Here is a 20,682-nt window from a genome sequence, read left to right on the forward strand (position 1 = left end):
ACGACTTCTGCACAGCAAGCCCACCGAGTAATTTCCTGGTGAGTGCTTTGGGGTCCGAGAAGCCCCCACCCTGAGCAGCTCCAGCACCGAAGAGCAGCCCCCCAGCATCTCCACGATCGGCGTGGGGCCCTTCTGCCTTCTGCTGCTCACCGCGTTGTTTGGCTACTAGCCCGTTGGCTTGTGGCCTTCCTGACGACGCCCGACGACATTTCTGCTGCTGGTCTGGTTGCTCCAGACTGGCCCTTGCTCCCTTCCCGAAGAGGAGCACCCTGGACCCTCCTGGTCCACTCAAGACGCCATTTTAAGTCCACCGCGTGGGCTTGAATTAGCCAAGGCTTGTTGCCCAATCCTGGGTAACTTCGACGCCAACGACTTCATCCTTCGTGGGACAGCTCGCACCTCCATCCTGGTCGCCGACAACGCCTCCTGGTCCGAGAGACTGCAGAGCCCAGCAGCGCCCACTCACCTGACTGCGGTGACTTCGCCCGGTGCCATCCTGGTGCCCACTTAATCACTGGCTAGTGATTCAAGAACTTGGTCCCCTCTGCTTTCAGGTTTTCTTCTTCCTTGATCCAGGCTTGGATCCATCGAACTTTCCTTCACTGGTCGCCTGCCAGCAACTTCTTCCTTCCAGGCTCCTGGTCCGGCAACGAGATCCCCGACGTCTTTTCAGACCTATGCAGCTGCAGCCCCTGGGCTAGGTAACTTCGGCACTCCGGTGTCCCAGCATAGCCTCACTATCCAAGGGTCAGGATCCACTGTCGTTTTCTCCCTACCAGGTCGGGTTCGCCCGTGAACACTAACTTTGTGAATTCTAGCTTCCATAGACTTTGTCCCGCATCCCGCGTGAGAGTGCACACTCTGCACCCGAGTCCCCTGGGCCTCCTAGTAGTAATCTAACGATTCCCTAGTCCAGTCCTAGCGATTCCAAAGCCTATTAGAACTGTTACTTACCTGCTAGTAATTCGCATTCCACTTTTAGCGTATATGGTTTTTCGTGCCCCTCGGGCATTTGTGTAACGTGCTAACTTAAAAGTATTTTCGCAAGAGTGTTGTTGTGTGCTTAGCACCCTGTCCTCATAAAGAGTACAGGGTTGTTGTGATTCTAATAAATACATTGTTTATTTTCATAACACTTGTGTGGTGTCCTTTCACTGGGTGTTCAAGGGGTAATGTGATGGTAAAACAGCTGGCTTAACACGCCCTCTAGAGTCTTAGCCTTAGACTGCTCGTATCCATGCTACTAGGATAGCTGGTCTATAAGGTTGACTTACAACCAATCATCAATGAGGGTTGTTTGGACTGATATATAGTGATCACTAGAATAGTGAGCACTGCACATCAGGCCAACTTCTCACAACACCTATCTCCCTTGTCTTTCTTACTTTTAATAGGTCTATGATCAACCGAAGGCTCATTATCCAGCAGAACCATTCCATTCACACTTTAATTCAGCTGTGGACTCAATCAATGTGTTGCATTACAGGTATTTCAATATAGGCTTCAGCCTATCACTGACCTATTTGCAATGCTTTTACCCTTGCTTGACAGTCAGTGCTATCCACAAGTCAGCCTTTTCCTGTTTCGTATTGTATCATTTATTTTGAGTTTTCCTAAATATTTGTTTTGCAAAAAAAGTTCGATCTACCACTGATGTATGTTTTCTGTCACTTCATTCAGACACTCGTTCGCCGCTGCTCTTTGATTACACTAAACTACACCATGTTTATCAGTGGTCTCGAATTTTATCAGTCTTTCCTAGTCACTGGCTACCATTTTGAGCATCATTACACCATGGCTTTTACATGGCTAACTGACGAATGATGGTGAAGGGAGTCCAGGATTTCAATGCTTTTAGATGGAACCGATACCTGGTTAATTTCAGATCTTTTTGATTTCAGGATTTATACAGCAGCAAACGTAGTAAGTGTCCACATCAGAAACTATGATTCTATGCTCAGCTACTGAGTTCCTATGGGTATGGTAGACTTGTTTCTCCATTTGTTAGGAGGAGAACAGTTAGAGGAGGAAAGCAAGTCACCATCCATGCCATGATTAAAGGATAATTAAGAATCAAGCCAACTGGAAATTGATTCTATACACAATATTAACTACTTGCACCAAGCAAATCCTGAAAATCTGCTTCTACAGTTTGCTTTTATGTCAAACAAAAGGTGGTCTGTTTGGTCGGTGAATTACAGAGTTTGAATGCTAGCGAGCTGGGGCTGTTTATTCCAGGAGGGCCGACCCAATGCATTTGCTGGAAGAGCACCGAAGGACAGTTTGCATGTTGACTGACCAGAGGTACCAGGATGGTGGCTTTGTTAAGGGCCTGGTTTGACTAAAAAAATAAAAAGCAGGACAGCTCGGAAATACCAGTTTCCCAGGGTGTAAATTATAGTCGCTGAGGGACTGAAAAAGAACTCCTGTTGAGAGCAATACAACAGAGTCAGATGATCTTGCCCATCTGTGGCGATCTCCTTCATACTATATGCTCATTTCCAAATTACCACCCACCTCACAATTTGCCTTATGCAAAGATGTGATGCAATCTTAAGTAAAAGGTGAGGGCTCTGTGAAGCAGGTTTATCGTCATTCAAAAATGGCCCAACACATACAATATATAACTCAATTTCCTAGAAAATGTATAAAACAATATTGCAAGACCCAAGATCCAAACAAAACTTGAATTCAATTAATGCATTATACCGGAGATACACATTTAATATTGAAAATAAAACAAGTTACCAGACTGGTAAAACAGTAGCCAGCCTCTCCAGCCATTAGTCGCTTTTGATAGCAGAACCGCGTGATGTACTGAAGGTTGGAATGCAGGCGTGGGGGGTTGGCTCTCAGAACAACATAGATGAGGCAAGAGAGGAAATCATCTGCAGTGGCAGGTTCACGATTGGAAGACTGGATTGCTCTGAAGATGGCGTTGCTGGCCCTTGAGACACAGGACAATTTATCCTGAGGAGCACTTTTCGAATCAATTTCAATCATTGCTGCAAATGAAAAAAATACCTGTGAAGATGTTGGGCAGGATACACTGAACTGTAATACAAGAGTAACTTTTCAAACAAAGTTCTTACACTAGTTACCACTTGACATCTTTACTTGAAAACACCTGCTTAGGTTTGTTTTAACCAGTAATTTCTAAGTTGCCCACCAGATGTAGTGTAGCCATGAGTTTCACATTTGTTAACAAACAACTCACACCGATTTACTTATGCAGCATATTGAAACTGCTAGAGGCAATAAATACACAGAGTAAGCGGGTTTAGCAAATGATACTGGTATAGTTTATATTAGCATACAAGACATTTATAAAAAAAAAGGCACTGGCAAAGTCAATAGGTCTGGCTATGGCTATCAGCCTATAGTAATTGTCAATCTATATATTTTTTTGTCCTGGTCTTTGTAAAATGTAATTCTTGCTAGAGCAATAAAAAAATGTTTGGGCTTAAAAAGCAGACATTGCCATAGTAATCCACAGAACTGATTGGAACGAATTTGTATGCAGATGTGCTCCTTGAGAAAGAGCAGAATGCCAGCTCTCACTGGAAAGTTGGCCAATGGATGAAATTGATTGACCCATTGCTCCATTCTGAATGCTTTAGTGGGTGGAAGAAACAGGCGAAGGACAGAAGAACAAACAAATGGATGAAGAGCGCTGGCTGAAAGTGCATACAAGTTAGTATGATACATAGAATATTAGCAACATCAAAAGGTTTTGGCTAAGACCTAAAATGAGTTGAGGGATGAAAGCAGGTAATTTGATTCCCTTTCCATCCGTAGCACAATGAGATACATACCTAGAAAGACCTTTTGGCACATCAGTATGTTACTAAACATTAGATATACACTATCTTCTCTCTGAAACTAAACTCTATTTTATGCCTAATCACCAACAAACCCAGGACAGTTTCCTCTGAATCTGGTGGCAAAATTACCACTCTAGCTCGATTGGGCCTTCCTTGAAAGGATCGTAAATGTGACTTTTCTATGAACATGTATTGAGCTACTTTACATATATAATTATTCTGTCCTACATTCAAGGAGTTAGGGCGTGTATTGTTATAAGATATTAGATATGAGGAAAGAATCCTCTGTCTGGTTGGCTCCCATTACAGGTGGTAAAGTGATTCTTGTCACCTACTTTAAGCTCTTCTTTTTCTAGGGTTCAACAAGATGGGATTTAATCAGTATTAGAACATTGGAATGTTGGGAGCTCCATTGAAAACAATAGAGTGCTCTGGGCTTTTAATGGCTGGTATAAGCCTGGAGCTCCAACATTCCAATGTTTCTTTGTTCACAGCTCTGGCTGTAAACAAAGGCTTCAGGGAGCCTGAGGGGATTCCAATCCTCTCACGCTCCCATAAGGCTTTGTGTTTTTTTGTTAGAACATTCTGCTCTTTAGTGGCAGAATGTTCTAATAGCCTTATAGCCCTTCCTAGCTGGGCTATACCGGCTATTTAAGTCCCTCTCCCTTGTTAAAGGCCTTTATAGCCCTCTACGGCGGGCTATAAGGCTATATTAAGAGATTAAGGCGATAAATTGTTTTCTAAATATGCATTGTTCAGGGTGAAAGTAAACAATCCAGACCCCTTTCCTTGAAGCAGAGGAAATAATCACTTTTCGTAGCCGTCAATAGGTTTCTGAAATCTCCCAACCGTACAATGCCATTGGTTTTCCAACTTGTTTCCACAATCGGTAAGAAATGGAAGATACATGTTCAACGTGCTGCTGTGGCACAGTCGACGAAGTAGGTTCACAGGATCATGTACCTGAGCCAAGTGCCTGAACGTACTGAATCGCATAAGGCATGCTAGTGACTGATGATTAATGTTGGTCTTTAGGGTAAAATGAACAGGATATCGAATTACAGTGAGGAACCTATTTCTAGTATTCATAAAGGTGTACCTAGTTGAGGAGAGGCCCATCCACGTTTGAGCTACTGGAGAAGATTTGTAAGAGTACTTGCTGTTTCATCCGCCAGATCCCCACCATTTCTATATTGTGACCTGCTTGTTACTAATGAAATGGACTCACCACAACATAGAGGTAGTAATCTAACGGTTCTCGGTTTTTGTGTGAAACCCATAATACCTCATCAGGGTTGGTAGCATATTTACCAAGGAAAATTTACCAACGTATGACAAGTGTATTCAATTATTTATTTAGTGTTTATAAATATTTGTATTACGAGCTCATACACCCAAACAACACACAGTACAAACTGCAGTACACACCAAGGGGGCAATATGGGGAAGATGGCTGGTGAGTTAAAAGTCTTCAGAAGCAAATGGTCTTTCATTACTTCTGAAATGATCTGATGGTGGTATCAGAGAAAATGTAAAGCTAGAGAGTCCCAAATGGAGGAGCCTTGATGGTACAGAGACCTGCCCCAAACCATCTCAATCTTAAAACCGAGCAGCATTAGGCGTTGGGTCACTCAAAATGCGATGCATATATTAAAAAGGTAGCTCGGGTATGAAAAGGGCAATGCTTTGAGTATCAGGCAGATGATTTTAGAACCAATCCTTTGATAGAAGGCAGCAAGAGGAGAGATTTTAAAGCTGGGGTAATGTGGCCCACGATTTCCAAGCTATATATGTCTTGTGACATTCAGCCGCTCCATGTCCCTTCTCTAAGGTTTGGCTAGGAGCCCTACACAGACACCATTTTAGTAGTTAATGGTTTAAAGGAACACAGGGTGAGACCGTTCTTTGGTTGCTTGTGTTAAGGTTCAGAGTAGACCGGTCTTGGCTGGGTTGATTGTTCGACTGGAGCAGGATTAAGAAGGATTTGCATATGGCTGGGCCTAATCTGAGGTGGCATGGTTATCAAAAGAATGATGGGTTTGAATGCTCCGTGGAGTGATTGCCAGTGGTTATACCTACTGTAAGCATTCCACCTCTCAATTTGTGTGCGCTTGGGGTTTGTCCACAATCCAGCAAAATTACCTTTATTTATGCACAGCAGACTTTTCCTTGCTCATTATCATATAGCTTTGCCTAGATCTGTCTGCCAGCAGGATCTAGGGAAACTGGACACCAACGCAACTTCAGACAGCACCTTTCTGTAAATTCGGAAGTGCATTTCAAATGCACACTATCCATTACGAACGTAAGTGGATGCAGGCGTATTGTCTCCACTGGGAAATAAGTACTTTCAGTGCCCCGCATATCCAGTAATACAAAAAGACATTCAGTGGGCTCATTGATTCATCGTCACCTTGAAGTTGCCCAAGACCTTAGAATATATACTCCTTGAATAGATTACCCCAGGCATGTCATGTTTAATGCAGGCGTTGCTGTTTAACCTTTATTTCTGATGTCAAGGAGAGCAAAGATTGTTCACCAGGAGGACATGGGGTGCAAAATAGTTTATACTGTATACCCTGCCTCCACTAAATCCTTTTCCATGTGTATGTGGAATATTTCACTGGACCCATTTCACCTTCTGGGTTTGCTGACTGTCAACAGCACTACTATCCTCAGTGGGCAGAGGAAGAAGTTTAAGAAAACCCTCAGACTCGTATGGAAACACAAGGGTGCTCCAACTCACTCTAGGCAGTGTGCCAGTTTTAGCATAAGCTAATTTTAAGGAGCTGAAGAAAGGATGGGTTGGTATACCAGGGGTATTTTGTTAAAGAGATACAGAAACCTACAGTGGACTAACATTTTCACGATTGCTATGTAGCCTTCCAGATAGACTGGGAGCCTAATCAGCACATTACATATTCATCTAGTTTATGTAGCTCCGCCCCATAATTGTCTTTCAATACAACTTGGGTCTCCCAATGTACCTCTGATGCCCAGATATACAGATTCCTCCGTTCATTGCAAAGGAAATTCCACTTTATGATGTGCTATGTCTTTGTTCAGCAGAACAATCAATGACTTTTTCCAATGCATCTCATGTATAATGGGCCAGAAATTATATTTCCGGTTCATGCACATAGATCAGTATAACATAAATGAGTTACTTATCTTCACTTCACTGCCCTGCAACACTCTTTGCCGCCCTACCTGCTGCTTGCTAACAGTCGGCGGGACTGCAACCGACTCTCCAGCGCCAGGGACACCAGTTCCCAGAGTCGCCGGAGGTGCTAGAACCAAGCATCACTATTGTGAGCCAGGAGGCGCTCAAATTACGACCAGGGCTCCCGCAGCGCGGGACGCGGGCGGGCGATGCCCGGGCCAAGGGCGGGCCCGTCTGCGCCCGGAGAAGGCTGGGCTGGGCCATACCCTTTGGCTCTTTTTACTTGGACCGTAAATATAACGACGGTAAGACCGAATAGATTCACAAGTACTTATAAGAAGAACCTACTAGATCTCACGAACATTGACAGTGAGAACATTTTATTCTTGTTTTATTTTGGAAGCATCTGGATTCACATCTTGCTTGTAAACTTTTGTTGTATTGATATTTTATCTGTTTTTGTCAGTTAGCTTGTAGCCTTTTAATGTTATAGAAATATATATTTTAATGGTATATAACTAATAGCCCTAGCATAGACAACTTATTCTGAAATAACTTATCGGGCGGTTTTCTTTGCTTGCTCGGCTAGAATTACTCCATCTAATATAGTTGAGGCGTTATCACCTAATTGGCTAGCCGAAATGGGGAAAAGGAAAGCATCCGACATGATTATGGGGAAGAAAAAGATTGCAAAAACGCAAAAACAAGCTAGCTCAGCAGCTGAGAATTGCACACTTGATGCTATCGATGAGTTGATTGAGGAGGTACAAAGTATGCTATCAACAGGGAAAGAGAACAATGCGAAGGGAAAAAGCAAAATCTCCTCTTATTATAGCAGGAAAGAAAAAGTTGATACTGTTAAGGTAAAAAGTCCTGCCATCATCGTGCACCAACCTCATAATAAAGTTCTTACACAAACATTAATTGTGTCCCCCCCAATTCTAAGACGGGGCATGGGTACAACTCCCTCGCCTGCCTTAAGCAATTATGGTACTGCAGGAAAGGAGCAAGAGAGTATACCAAATAGCGAAGTAATTAACAGAGAATGCTCAAATAGATATCTGCCCCTAGAGATTAATGAGGAAGGAAACCAAAGTGATGACCCAGTAAGTTAAGTTGTAACCAGACCAAGTGGTCTTGGTCTGGTTGAGGAAGCTATACAGAATAAATTAAACCCCACCTATAAGTTGGTTCAGGACCTTTATGTAAAGCTCGTTTTAGAAAATGGGGACCCCTATATACCTAATTGACTTTGCTATACATAGGGAGATAAATTATTTTTGAGAAAAGGTCTATAGCTAAGTCAGTCAGTTACTTGACAAAACCACGAAGAATTATTTTTCAGGTGAACACCCAACTACCTAATAATGAATCACATTAATAAAACTTGTCACACAGTGGTTGATGAAAATACATATTTATGAACAATTTATTAGTTGATATTTAAATTTAGAATTTGCATAAATATTAACTCATTGCTTTTTATATTCAAATTCAATACTCTCAGACATTAAAAACAATCAACATAACAGTAGAATCAAAAAAGATGGAGGCAATGCGGTAGATAACAAACTACGCATGTTTCGGCTTGTAGGCCTTTATCAGGTTACCGTCTATTGCAGTAAAGAAAAATCAGAATGTTGTCCCTGTGTATGGCAATTCTTACGAAGCCAAAAAAGTAGTGATAAGCTCAGCAGATCGAATACCCTGCGGATAAATGAAAATCACATGATGAGTGATGTTAGCAGTCAAGAAAATATGGTTGGTAGGGATACAACGATGTCCGATGTCAAGCGGTGTTAAGAGAACGATAGACTGTCAGAATATCGATAAAAAATCGCTATACTGTAATTTCAACGAGCAAGTAAATGTCTCAATACTGCAGCTCGTCAGGGAAACGGATTGTGGACTTATGCATCACAGCTGAAAGTTCTCTTATCACTTGAGGAGATTATTGGGTGTAGAATTTCGCCGTAAAGCTCAACATTGTCCAAGATGAGGTTACTGCAATTAAAAGAATGATTGAAGTATTAATTAAGCATTTCTCAATTGATCCTGGAGTAGGAGGTATGGAACCAGGGGGTAAAAGTATCATGGGAAAGAAGGTTGACCTCCCAAATGTAAGAAAGCAGGTACCTAAAACTTCAGATAATTTCAATGTAAACCAAAATGCCAACCAGGCTGTCAACCAAAAGTCTTATCCCATGCAAAGATTACGAACTAATCCTCTGGAAACCTCGGAGCCATCTAAGAAAACTAATAGTAAAAGTAATAGAACAACCAGAGTTTTTTTAATATTCCTGATCAAACAAATTTGCATTCCCAGGGGGTACAAAATAGCATAGGAAATAGATTGGATAAGTATGTAAATAGAAATTGGGAGACCAAACCTCCAACTGGGGCCCGAATGGGGGCACCGGGTTGGGGAAGGTGGTCTGGTAATAAGGAGGTAGATTATAGACCCCCCCTATCTTTCCACACTACGCCCAGGCATGAGCAAAATCTGTATAGCGTGTATTTAACTAATGTACCAAGGTTAGCCCCGAACACTAGAGAAGATAGGGACTCTCTTGTAAACAAAGTAACCCACTGGCTTAGGAAGGCAAGGCAGTGCCGTTCTATAATAAGATCTGACAAAGAATGTGGAAAGGATACCCCAGGACGTTGGGAACCTGGGTGATATCATTGTATCCTTCTGGTCTAAAGATATTGTCGAGAACCTAATAATTATGAACCTGAGATCCCATTCCCTCTTCCAATCCAAAATTGGTATTAGGCAAAACAGAGCTGAGGGACCTAGTGATCTCAATCAATTTAACAACCAAAAATGTTATAGTGATCTCGAAGCCATCAACTGACTACCACAATCTATGGTCCCCCATTCTGAAATGAATGTCATAATTCAATCTTTGATTCCAACTGTTGATCACTCCCTTGATCTTTTTCTGAAGGTTTTAAGCCTGAGGGTAATCAGCTGAATGCTAATGTGGCTTTGGGAGGAGTAACGTTCTCTAATCTTGACACGCAACCCAAAGTATTTACTCTGGGTGATAACTTTGATACTATTGCTCCACATCTTAAGATGGTATCTTGGAACATAGCCGGTCTTGAAAGGAAATTGCAAAAACTGGACTGGCAGACATATTGACTTTTTTGATATCTGCCTATTCCAAGAATCCTGGGCAGTGCAACCATTATTCATATTTGGCTATAGGACATTCAGTCTAGAGGCGTATCATCCAGCTAGAGGACGGCCATCTGGAGGCCTTACAATTTGGATAAAAAATAACATCAATGCCTCCATAGTCATTATTCCTACTGCCTCTGATGACATCCTGGGTCTTAGATTTGAATTTTCTAACAAATACAAGCTTTACTTGTTTAACATACATATAAGACCCAGAGACTCTTCAAAGGAATCAATTATTATTACCCTGTTAGAGGAAGCCATTGATACTATTCACCCTGAAGATGTTGTTGTGGTGGGAGGTGATTTTAAATTGTTGCTATGAGCCATTACAAGGAATAATCATGGTCACTGAAGAGCAAGACCTAGCAATGGGTATTCCCTTATTGGTAACAGAAAAAATGATGACACCTTCTGTCTCATCATTACAAATCTTCAACTTTACCATTGAGAAAGGTTTTAGATCATGCAATGGCAGAAGCCAATTAGATCTTAATTGCTCAAATACCTTTTCAAGAGGGTTTTCATCTTCTCGTATAGACTACATCATGAGTAAGTAAGTAAGTAATACTTTTTGTATATGATTAATTAAAATCTTTACAAAATTGTAAAACGTCCAATAATTGTTGTTACTTAAACATAACAAAATTAGGATGCATAAAATTACAGTATTGTTAACAGTTTTATGATTACCCTCGAGGGATTTAACCCCTTCCATACTCATGACGAGCTCAGCTCGTCATGCAGTACACTGCTCGTGTGCTGATGACGAGCTGAGCTTGTCATGAACAATGGTAATCAAGGGGTTGCAGCACAGAGGGGGAATTGCCTTAGCACTAATGTGGTTAAAAAGTTCATCTAGCATGGTTAAGTCTCTTTCTTATTAGGTCAAAGAACTTCACAACTTGACAGTTCAATTTAATGTCGCTAGTAGAGAAGCACAGTTTGACTGCCTGTCTACAGGTCCGAACGGCATGTCGGTTGACGAAAGGACGTAAGAGATTGTACCTCAAGTCCTTTACGCTAGGGCAGATGCAGATCACGTGAACTATGTCCTCCTTGCCGGTTTTGCACATGCGACACGGTTGTGAAGGGTTGTTTCTCTCCCAAGGCGGAAGATGTGGAAGTATGGGAATTGCCCCGAGGCGTAGTTTTAAGAATTTTTCTTTAACATTTATTTTCATGCCGATGCTGAAGTACGCTTGTGGCCGCAGTTTTTCATAGTCACCCACCGTTAGCTATCCATGTGCTCCATTTGCTAGGTCCTTCTTGTCTTATATCGCTGAAATGATACTAGCTGATTTTTTGGCTACTTTTTTAAGAGACAAGAGATCTATTGATGTTTCCCAGGTGTCAGTCAGGCCTAGAACTTTGTGTGATTCGTATAAGTAGGCTCTCGGCGCGAAGTTGCGGTGCCGAAGTAATTCTTCCCATACATTTGCACATAAAGATCCAGCCTCTGCATTGCGGATCTTATGCCAGTTTGTTGCATACACACTCCGCCTCTCTAGGGTTTGTTTCAGGATACCGAATTCTAGACGAATCTGAGCCGGGGAGACGTATTTGGGAAGATTAAAAATAGCCCTGTAGGAGTTGGCTATGAGTGTGTCCAGCAACGCCGCGTCCTTACCGTGGTGCAATTCACTCCCGTAAGTGAGTCGGTTTTAATTTGGCACGCAATATTTCAAGAAGAGGTTTAAGTGTAAGGTCAGGTAGTTTGACCTTCAATGATTTTAGTGCCAAATAGGTCATTGTAGCCTTCCCTCGCAAAGACTTGAACTGCGCCCTAGAGGTATTATTTGAGTCCAGGATTACTCCCAGGTACTTATATGTGGTGACCTGGTCGAGCTTTTCGCCATTCAAATGCCATTCTTTTTTTTCCTGTAGTTCACAGCCATCACCTTTGATTTATTGAAGTTTATTTCTAATGCATTCTTTACTGAAAAAGCATGGGTTGTGTTCAAAAGGTGTTGGAGGCCCATTGGAGTCCGACTTATCAACAGCAGATCATCCGCAGATCATCCGCATATAACAGGTTTGAGAGGTGTCAGGGGGTCCCCTGCTCGGCACAGGCTGAGCTAATTACTTCTTCGTCTCCCCCACAGACCGACAGCTACGGGCCCTTTAAGGACAGCCTGGGGTTTCGTGTGGAGAACCCCGCCCCCGGACCATCTGACTTTGTGGGCCTATCAGGTCACACCACGCGTCATATGGGGGAAGACCCGGAAGACGCCAACGCTCGTGTGTTCCCAAAGGACTCGTCTTGGGAAGAAGACGTGCAGCGCCAGGAGGCCAACGCGAGCCGGAACGAGGACGGTGACAGCGACCCGACAGGACCGGGAGCCGAGGACAACGCGGCGGAGCCCCTCCTGAAAGCAGACACCGGGAGCAGAGAAGGCGTCAAGGAGAACCCGACAACTGAGACAGTGGGAGCAGCGAAGCCAGGAGGCCAACATCACTGTGTTCCGCCCAGCCACGCGAAGGAGGACGCGTGGCTTCTCCAGGTGCGTGCCCGTTTACGTTCCCTGTTGCATTACAAGAGGGGAGGGACAGGGTAGGCAGCCGAGGTACCATCGGGGCACCGTGTTATCAAATCTGCACAAGACACGGGTCTCTGTTCCTTAAGTAGCAGTAACGTTGATGGTGGTGGTTACCTGTTCCCTCACTCCCCGTCCTGGCTATTAGCTCATAACGTGACTGTCCACTAAAGCCTCATTGTGTTTCTTTCTTTACATGCGCTGGAACCCGGCCATCCAATACAAGGGACAAGAACCTGAGGAACAAAGGATATTGGACCCTTAAAGTTTTGTGTTCTACAGAGTACTTTGTTTTGGGCTCAAATAAAAGTGTTGAACTGTCGCCCTCCAGTATTGGCTCCTTCCTTCTTGTGACCCAAAGGTGACAAGAGGGTAATTTTCCATAATTTCGGTGCATGATTGGAACATTTGTCTAGTTGCCCGGGTAGATCGGCTAGAAAAAGATTGAATAGGATCGGTGCAAGTAGGCATCCCTGTTTTAATCCTTTTGTTGTCCTTATGGGTTTTGAAAGGTGTGTTCCAGCCTCAAGTTTGATTTTGATCCAGGTGTTTGAGTGGAGCAGTATTAGGACGTCTAATAGGTATTTAGGTATTCCCAAATTGTCCAGTTTCAGCCAAAGTTTGTTACGGTCTCCGTGGTCAAATGCAGCAGTGTAGTCAATAAATGAAAAGAATAAAGATGACTTAGTTTCTTTTGCTGCTTCCATCAGCAGTGATAGTGCCATGAGATTAGTTGTGGTCCCTTGGCCTTTTTCCAGAAACCCGTTTGGTTGATTGGCATGATGGAATTTTCAGTTGCCCATGATGTTAGCTCCTCCAAGATAAGGCCAGCAAAGTATTTTGCCTCCACATCTAGGAGAGCAATAAGGCGATAGTTGTTTGGAAGTCTCTTGCTACCTTGTTTATATATCGGGCTGATAATTGAACCGTGCCAGGACTCGGGAAGGGTCTGTGAGAGTCTGATACTATTGAACACTGGTGCTAAAGATGCGCTCCAAAATTCGACATCTGATTTGTAGAACATAGGTGGTAGGCCGTTCGGCCCAGGAGCACCGGTTGGTCTCCCCCTTGATATTGGTCGTTGGATGTCTGATGGGAGAATTGTCTTTGGCCCTGACTCAAATGCCTTTATTGAGTTTTTTCCTTTTTAGATTTTGCGATATTTGGTGTATTCATGGCGATGTTCTCCTCCGTTTCAAGGGGATTTGTGGGAGTGTAGTGGTTGAGGTTTGCTTCTTTGTTGTGTTTTGTGGTTTTTAAGCAAGGTTTGTTTGTAACAGCCTCGTCTATAGTCCCATCGTTATTGAAGTGCGTCAATAGGTATTTCAACCATACTTCTTCAGTTATGTGTGAGTTTTGACCAGGGAGGTCAGGATTCTGTATTCTTTTAACCATTTGCCAGAATCTGGAGCTGTTTTTCTGCTTCCCCTCGTGGACTAGCTTCACCCATAGTTCTTCGTTACTTCGCTTCTGGTTGCCCCATTTTGTCCGTTTCAGCTTTGTTTTAGCTTCCCGTAGGGCAGTTTGCAAGCTATAATTTGTTGGATCCTTTCGCAACTGTCTCAGTAATTGATTTACTAATCTTTTTTGTAGTTTCGTTTCTGGACATGAGTGATTCCCACGAAGGGGCTTCTGTTGATGACATGAATTGCTGGGAACGTTTACTATTTTCTCCCTAATGGTTTTGATGAAAATGTCCCAGACATCCGGTGCCTTGGTTGCATAGCTGGTAGCTTGGGAGAAGAGGTTTTTCGCCATGGAGCTAATTGAATCAATGTTCCTGGCGTTACAGCGAAGCCGCCCTAAATTTGGGGCAATATCTGTGTCGAAGCCTATAAAGGTTTCAGTTTCCAGGTGGGAAGTAGTTTTCATTATGGCCTCTTGTGGCAGGTGATCACTGAGGTCGCTCGTACCTATTCTGAAGGACTTTACCCGACAGAGCATGTTTAGAGATGTGAACATGTAGTCAAGATGGGAGGATTGTTTATTCGCATGAAAGGTGGCAGCTGGTGGATCATCGTCAGGGTAGCGGCCGTTCAGGGCCCTTAAGTTAAGTTGTTCCAGATGTCGAAGTAGGATTTTTGAGTGTTTCGTTGGATTCTTGTTTTTTTTATGGCCTTGTGTCGGCACGCCCCATGCTGCGTTCAAGTCTTGGGTAAGGTCGCTAAGTTACTCTTTATTAATTAGAAGCATATTGAAGTCGCCTGTCAAGATGAATGAATCAGACACGCTTTCTTCCATAATTTTTTTCACCAGTTTGGCTAGGTCTTTCGCACCTTTTTGTTTGTCTTTGGGATGAATGTATGTATTAATTATAGTTACAGCTTGGGGCTGCTTCTTTAACCGAAGTGGGATCTTTGCCACCTGAATGACGCTTGGGGGAGGAATATGCAGGTCCATTGCCTCAATTTCGCCTATTGTCGAGATTGATGCGAAAAGCATCAGACCGCCTGATCTTCGGCCAAAGGTTGAGTTTTTATTTGCCGGAATACAGCAGGACGTGAACCCTTGGAGCTCAAATGCTTTTTCTTCCCAAGTCTCTTGGAGCAGGATAAGGTCAAATGTAGTCAGGTATTCTAGAAATTCTGGATCATTTCTTTTGCTCGCCAAACCGTTGATGTTCCAGGAGCAAATTCTAATGTCCTTATATCCTTCTGATGGGTTGGTGAGTTTTTTCCCTTTCTGTCAATTATTGACAGTTGAACTTGCGAATGTGCGTTGAATTGAGTTCCAATTGTTAGCAGTTTTCCGTAACGAACAGCTGCTAAGCTTTTGATATTGTTCAAAGTTGGGTTTTTTTAAGTCTCGGGGGCACGGCCTGGGCGAGCTGCTTCTCGCTCCTTTTAATATTGAGATAGTACTTTTTTGTACTGGAGGTCTGGCTAGAGGAAGAAAAGGAGTAGGATAGCGAGGTCTTTCTTCGAGTCTCAGCTCTATCCCCCATTGCTGAAACGTCGCTATTTCTTCCATGGTTTTATGTGCTGTCTCAAGTGAGTGCCAAGTTGCTTTTGTAATGTCTGGGCGGTGAGGTTCGGTGTTTGACTGGAACTCTATTTCCAAGAGGTCAGATGAACTGATGTTTGATAAATTTGTTAGTGAGTGCATGAGCCTTAGTATGTTTCCCCTATTCAGTATATCACTTCTGCCGCGGTATGTGTATTCTGGAATGAAAAGGATTGATGTTGGACTGTTCAAAAACTGTGGTTTGGTTGGGTCCGGCGGTGGTCACCCTGTTGAGTAGGTTGAGAAGGGTTGCTTGAGCCTGCTGTGACTGAGGCATTTAACTGCTCGCGTTGATTGGTGGCTATCTGCGGTATACGTGTCAAATGTGGAGTGGACTCCGTATTGATAGCCGTGGCGGTGTCCACTCTTCCTCTTATTGGAGCAAGCTCAGATGGTGTTATTTCGATGTTAAGAGTTTTGTGCCACCTGAGTTTTTGTGAATTGTAAAGTTTTCTGCTGGAGTTTTTTTTGTGCAGGTTTCTTAGTAACAATACTGGTCAATTTTGAATGTGCCGATGGAGATGCTGATGATGCAGTTTCGGAGGCCTTATACCGAGGAGATTGTTCTTCATTGGCTGTCGGAGACCCAGTGACGGTTGCTGTTAATGGAAAGGAGTTAGAATATATTTCTATCTTCTTACTTGAGCTTCTTGGGGCCCGATTCCTTCCTTTCCTTTTGTTCTTTCTCCGAGTCTTAGAATATTTCTGAGCGTTTGTTGAGAAAGATGCGACTGTAGTCGCAGTCGTGATGGTTAGCTCAGTTGCCAGTGGTCTGGGTGGTAGTGTTTCGGTTGAGGATGCAATGATATCTGACCTCTGCTCGATTGGGTGCTCGATCAATAAGCCCGTTGGTGTCACTGGGACAACTGAGGGTCCATCGGAAGTTTGCGAGATTTGGGTTGGTAGAACTGCTGATTTTAAGTCACTTATCAGTGCCCCCAACATCGTAGGTAAGGATGATAGTTTATCTAAAATTGGGTCACAAGGTGGTGGTTGTAATAGAGTTGGTTGAGCCGCAAGGACGGCGTCTTGACCCCTCCTTATGAGGCCATTTAGTTCCGAGATTTTCCAGTCAATTCCTGAGATTGAGTCAGCCATTGTCTGCAAAACACAGAGCTGTATGTCCATTTTTTGAGATTGGAATTCCAGGGCTGTAGCCGAGTGTTGCAGTGTGTTTAAGATTGTCACCCAAATTGATTCGGGAACTGTTTTTCCTGGGCTGTAACTTCTCTCGGGTCTTGGTAAGGCGTCGGCAGTGGGCTTCCATTCAGATGGGTGACGGGTATAGGTAGCCACTAGTTCTTACCACTCCTGTGCTGCTATAGAGGACATGTCATTGTCATTGTCTGAAAAGTTCTTTGTGGGCAGGGAATCATTGTTCGGTAGTAAAGTGCCGCCCTGGGCGGCCCCTTGCACTGCAGGCTTATTGGTCGCCGTTATTTGTTCAGTGGTGCTACTGAAGTTTAACTGGTGTGACTTGGATAGAATCGGTGGGGTGTTTAGCATTAGCGGTAGTTTGGTACCGCTTTGTTGCTCTTCAATTACTGATGATGGTTTTACTCGAATGTCTCTAATTTCTTTTGTTGAATTTGGAGAACGGCTAACTAAATGGGGCGGTGGTAGATCTTCCCTTTCATCCTCTTTGTGTATCAAAACCTTGATTTCCATTGTCGCGTCTTGTTTACCGAAGTGACGGGGGCTGATCTTGCTTGGCTGGGTCTCACCCTGCTGTACTGGATGTGGGTCGACCACTATATCTGGAGACTTGGCCTCAGTTGGTATGCTCCAGTCTTTTTTGGGGGCTTTACTGGCAGACGCTAGTTCCCAAGTATTGAAGTTGGTTGGTTCGTGTTCTACCTGAAAGGTGGATGCTGCCGCTCTTCTTGCTTTAGGCGAAGTTGGTGTAGGGATGACAGTCGCTACCTCAGGAGTGGGTGGACGCAAAATTTCCACTGGGCTGGGTAAGCCTACTTGGCTGCTATTGGTGCGGCTGGAGTAGTGCTCGTCTTTTAAAAGCGGAGATTGAAGACCTCTAATATTCCCAGTCATAGAGAATATAGCTGTCCAGGGTCTTTAAGAAAGGAGAACTTTGTGTAAATCTTAGGTTGATGTGAACATATCCTTTTCTTTGCTGGCGTTCCGTCGATGGTTACAAGATTAACTGGATCCATTGATGCAAGTTTTTGTGCTGGAGGTACTGGAGGTAGTACAGGCTGTACAAGTCTTTGTAACTGTTGTGGTAGCTGGAGGGCAGTAATTAGGGAGGGTGAGGCAGCAAGGACCTTGACTTGTTCGTTTTTGTTTAGCGGTTGAGTTGTGGGTGAATTTGATGTTTCCATTACTGTAAGGGGTGAGGCCTTTGTATTATTTATGTTTTTGTTGCTTGTACTTGAACCGAGTTCCTTAGGATTATTTGAGTTTGTTGGAAATGTTGACTCAGGTTTCCCCAGTTTTCTTTTCCGCGATCTCAATGTAGAGTTGGGTTTTGGTTGTTGCCTGATCGTGCCAGATCTCATTGCGCTCCCTTTTTTTTGGGAGCGCAATTTTTGTCGTACCTCTCCCCCTGTGTCCAGTCTCTAATCTCTAATGTTGATTAGTGGGAGAAGATTGCTGTAAACTTTCGGTTCTGCAAAGAGTTGTTTGATGTTTTGATGATTATCCGTGTATGTTTAAAATTCCAAGTAGTGGTGATGGTCTGATATATTAGGGCCTATTTGAAAGATAGCTGATGACTGGCTGGATGGCTGGATGACTGGAGGGCTGGCTGAGTTGGTGGTTGGTGGTTACTGCCCACAGGATAGTAGCGCCTGCTTGCTAGAATCAGTCTACAGGGCTTCGAAGTATACCGGGAGGTGACAGGGGGGGCACGGGAAGGGCGTAGTGGTCAAGGGAGCGGCAAGCGGAGCTCGCAGGGAGGACCTCGGGTCAGCAAGACCTAGTCCGGCTGCCTCACAGTCACCCCCTGGGCTCTTACTCGGCGGCTGCCTCTATCGGCAACCGCGCTCGTACGCGCCCTGGGTAGCCCTGAGTATCCCTGATTTGCCCTGTAGCCCTGCTCCCCTCCCTCCAATCCTAGGTATGGTTGCAGCAGTCCAGGCAGTCCCGCCGGTTTTCTGGGTCAGCGCTGCTCACAAAATGCTGACCACGACAACCTCCACCTGTCCCCCGCCCTACACCATGCCGCAGCGAGCTCCCCCCTGCGGCTCGCTGCTTGCTCTCCCCGCCACCTCCTGGGCGCAGGCTACCTTGCTCACAGGGAGGGCGGGGTACCGACGGCGGACCGCAACCACAATACCAATTCCGACCAGGGATAGAGGCTGGGTAGGGGCCGGTAACAGGAGCGGGAGCGAGGGAGCGGGAGACGGAGACGGAGCGGGGAAGACGCTTACTCACTCGCCACCTGCTGCTCCACCGCCGTAGCTCCTCAACTTGCTCGACTCACTCGGTGGGTGTTTCGCACTGCCCGCCAATGCCTTTGCCTTTGCCTGTGCTGGAGCGCTCCTTCACCCTTGGGGCCCAACCTAAGGCCACTGGGGAACCGACAGCGGGGGAAGCCGCTGGTGCAGCTTCAGTCTAGGGCAGTGCGGGCGGTCCAGGCGTTTGCGGCGCGGAGCAGGTAACCTCTTCGTCTCCCGCTCCGCTCTGCCTCCACTGCTGTCGCTGCGGCTTGTCCGGTCCGGTACGAAAAGCAGGACTGGAATGCTGGAGCACAGCTGCTCAGACTACATCATGATAAGTACTTGTCATTGGGCACTTGTCCAAAGCTTTAAAGTGATCACTTCCCCCTGTGTCTAGATTTGAAGGGGAAAGTATTTTTGTTGCACTCTTCTCCCCAACCAGATACGGATTTAAAGGCAATAGAGCTAGTGGTTTCCAACTACAGGAGGGCATTAAAATGGCCTTCCATTTTGGGGAAGATTGAACCAATAACACACGTTTATAACAGCTTTGCTGATTCTGTATCACACTTCTTAGAAAATTGTTCTGGTGATCCAACTATAACTCAGGTACACTATACGCTAATGGAGAGCATAAAACCCCATTTAACTAAAGCAGTTTCTGCTAACAGCAGATATAACACTTAGGGCCAATAGACTTTATTCCTTAAAATACAGAATCAGTAAATTACCGAATTTGCAATGAAGGGACCACTCAAATGAGTGCTTTTCCCATTTTAGGATTTGTTATTTACCACCAACTATAAGTTGGTGGTAAATAACGAATACCTTTGAAAATGCAAATCTGTGCATTTTCAACTGTGCCATGTGGCAGACATACATGCCCTTAGGGCATGTATGTGTGCCACATCTGCACACAAGCACGAATCAGGGGTGCAACAGGGTGTCAAAGTGACACCCTGGCACCCTTGAATGCGTCCCCCATTTTACCGAATCAGTATTTACCGACTCAGTAATTGCCATTCATTCCTATGGGCCTCCAGGCCCATAGGAATGAATGGCAATTACCGAATCGGTAAATACCGATTCGGTAAATACCAAATCTTACCGATTCGGTAATGTTTACCGATTTTTTTGCTACATAGCATTTACCGATTCTAAAATACCGAATCGGTAAAACTCGGTATTTTAGAATCGGTAACTGTACTTTACCTACATTTGGCCCTAAGTCCGAGCAGTCTAATCTTTGGTTTGACACCGATTGTGCGTTCGCTAAACAAAACTTGGTCAAGGCCTTGAGAACAGGAAATACAGTCTTGATCAGGCAATGTAGGGACGTATATCGTAACGTCCCGATAGTGGCACGCAGGAGGTGGGAAGATGACAGTTGGGAGGATACGATAGCAGCTATTAAGAAGGGTGACCAGTTTTTGTTCTGGAAGATCACTGCCAATGGTTCCAAGATAAACATTGGGGCTCAGGATTACAACTTGGACCCTAGATCCTGGTATAACCACTTTGCCCATCTGTATGCTGCCCCAGAACGTACAACTCTAGATCCTATAACTGA

The 20,682-nt window shown here is 44.3% G+C and overlaps 1 protein-coding gene across 2 annotated transcripts in view; it reads right to left on the reverse strand.

Moving 5' to 3' along the window:
• Positions 1-20,682, reverse strand: part of LOC144792322 (rab5 GDP/GTP exchange factor-like) — a 172,101-nt gene that overhangs the window by 20,477 nt on the left and 130,942 nt on the right. For both annotated transcript variants that reach the window (XR_013602537.1, XM_078667278.1), the window contains exon 8: positions 2,749-3,005. Coding sequence is in view for 1 of the 2 variants with exons in the window: in XM_078667278.1 (XP_078523404.1) it covers positions 2,749-3,005 (257 nt within the window). In the remaining variant the exon portion in view is untranslated. The remainder of the gene's footprint in view (positions 1-2,748; positions 3,006-20,682) is intronic.

This window comes from Lissotriton helveticus, chromosome 11, assembly GCF_964261635.1.
Source record: "Lissotriton helveticus chromosome 11, aLisHel1.1, whole genome shotgun sequence".
In the NCBI taxonomy this organism is placed as follows: domain Eukaryota; kingdom Metazoa; phylum Chordata; class Amphibia; order Caudata; family Salamandridae; genus Lissotriton; species Lissotriton helveticus.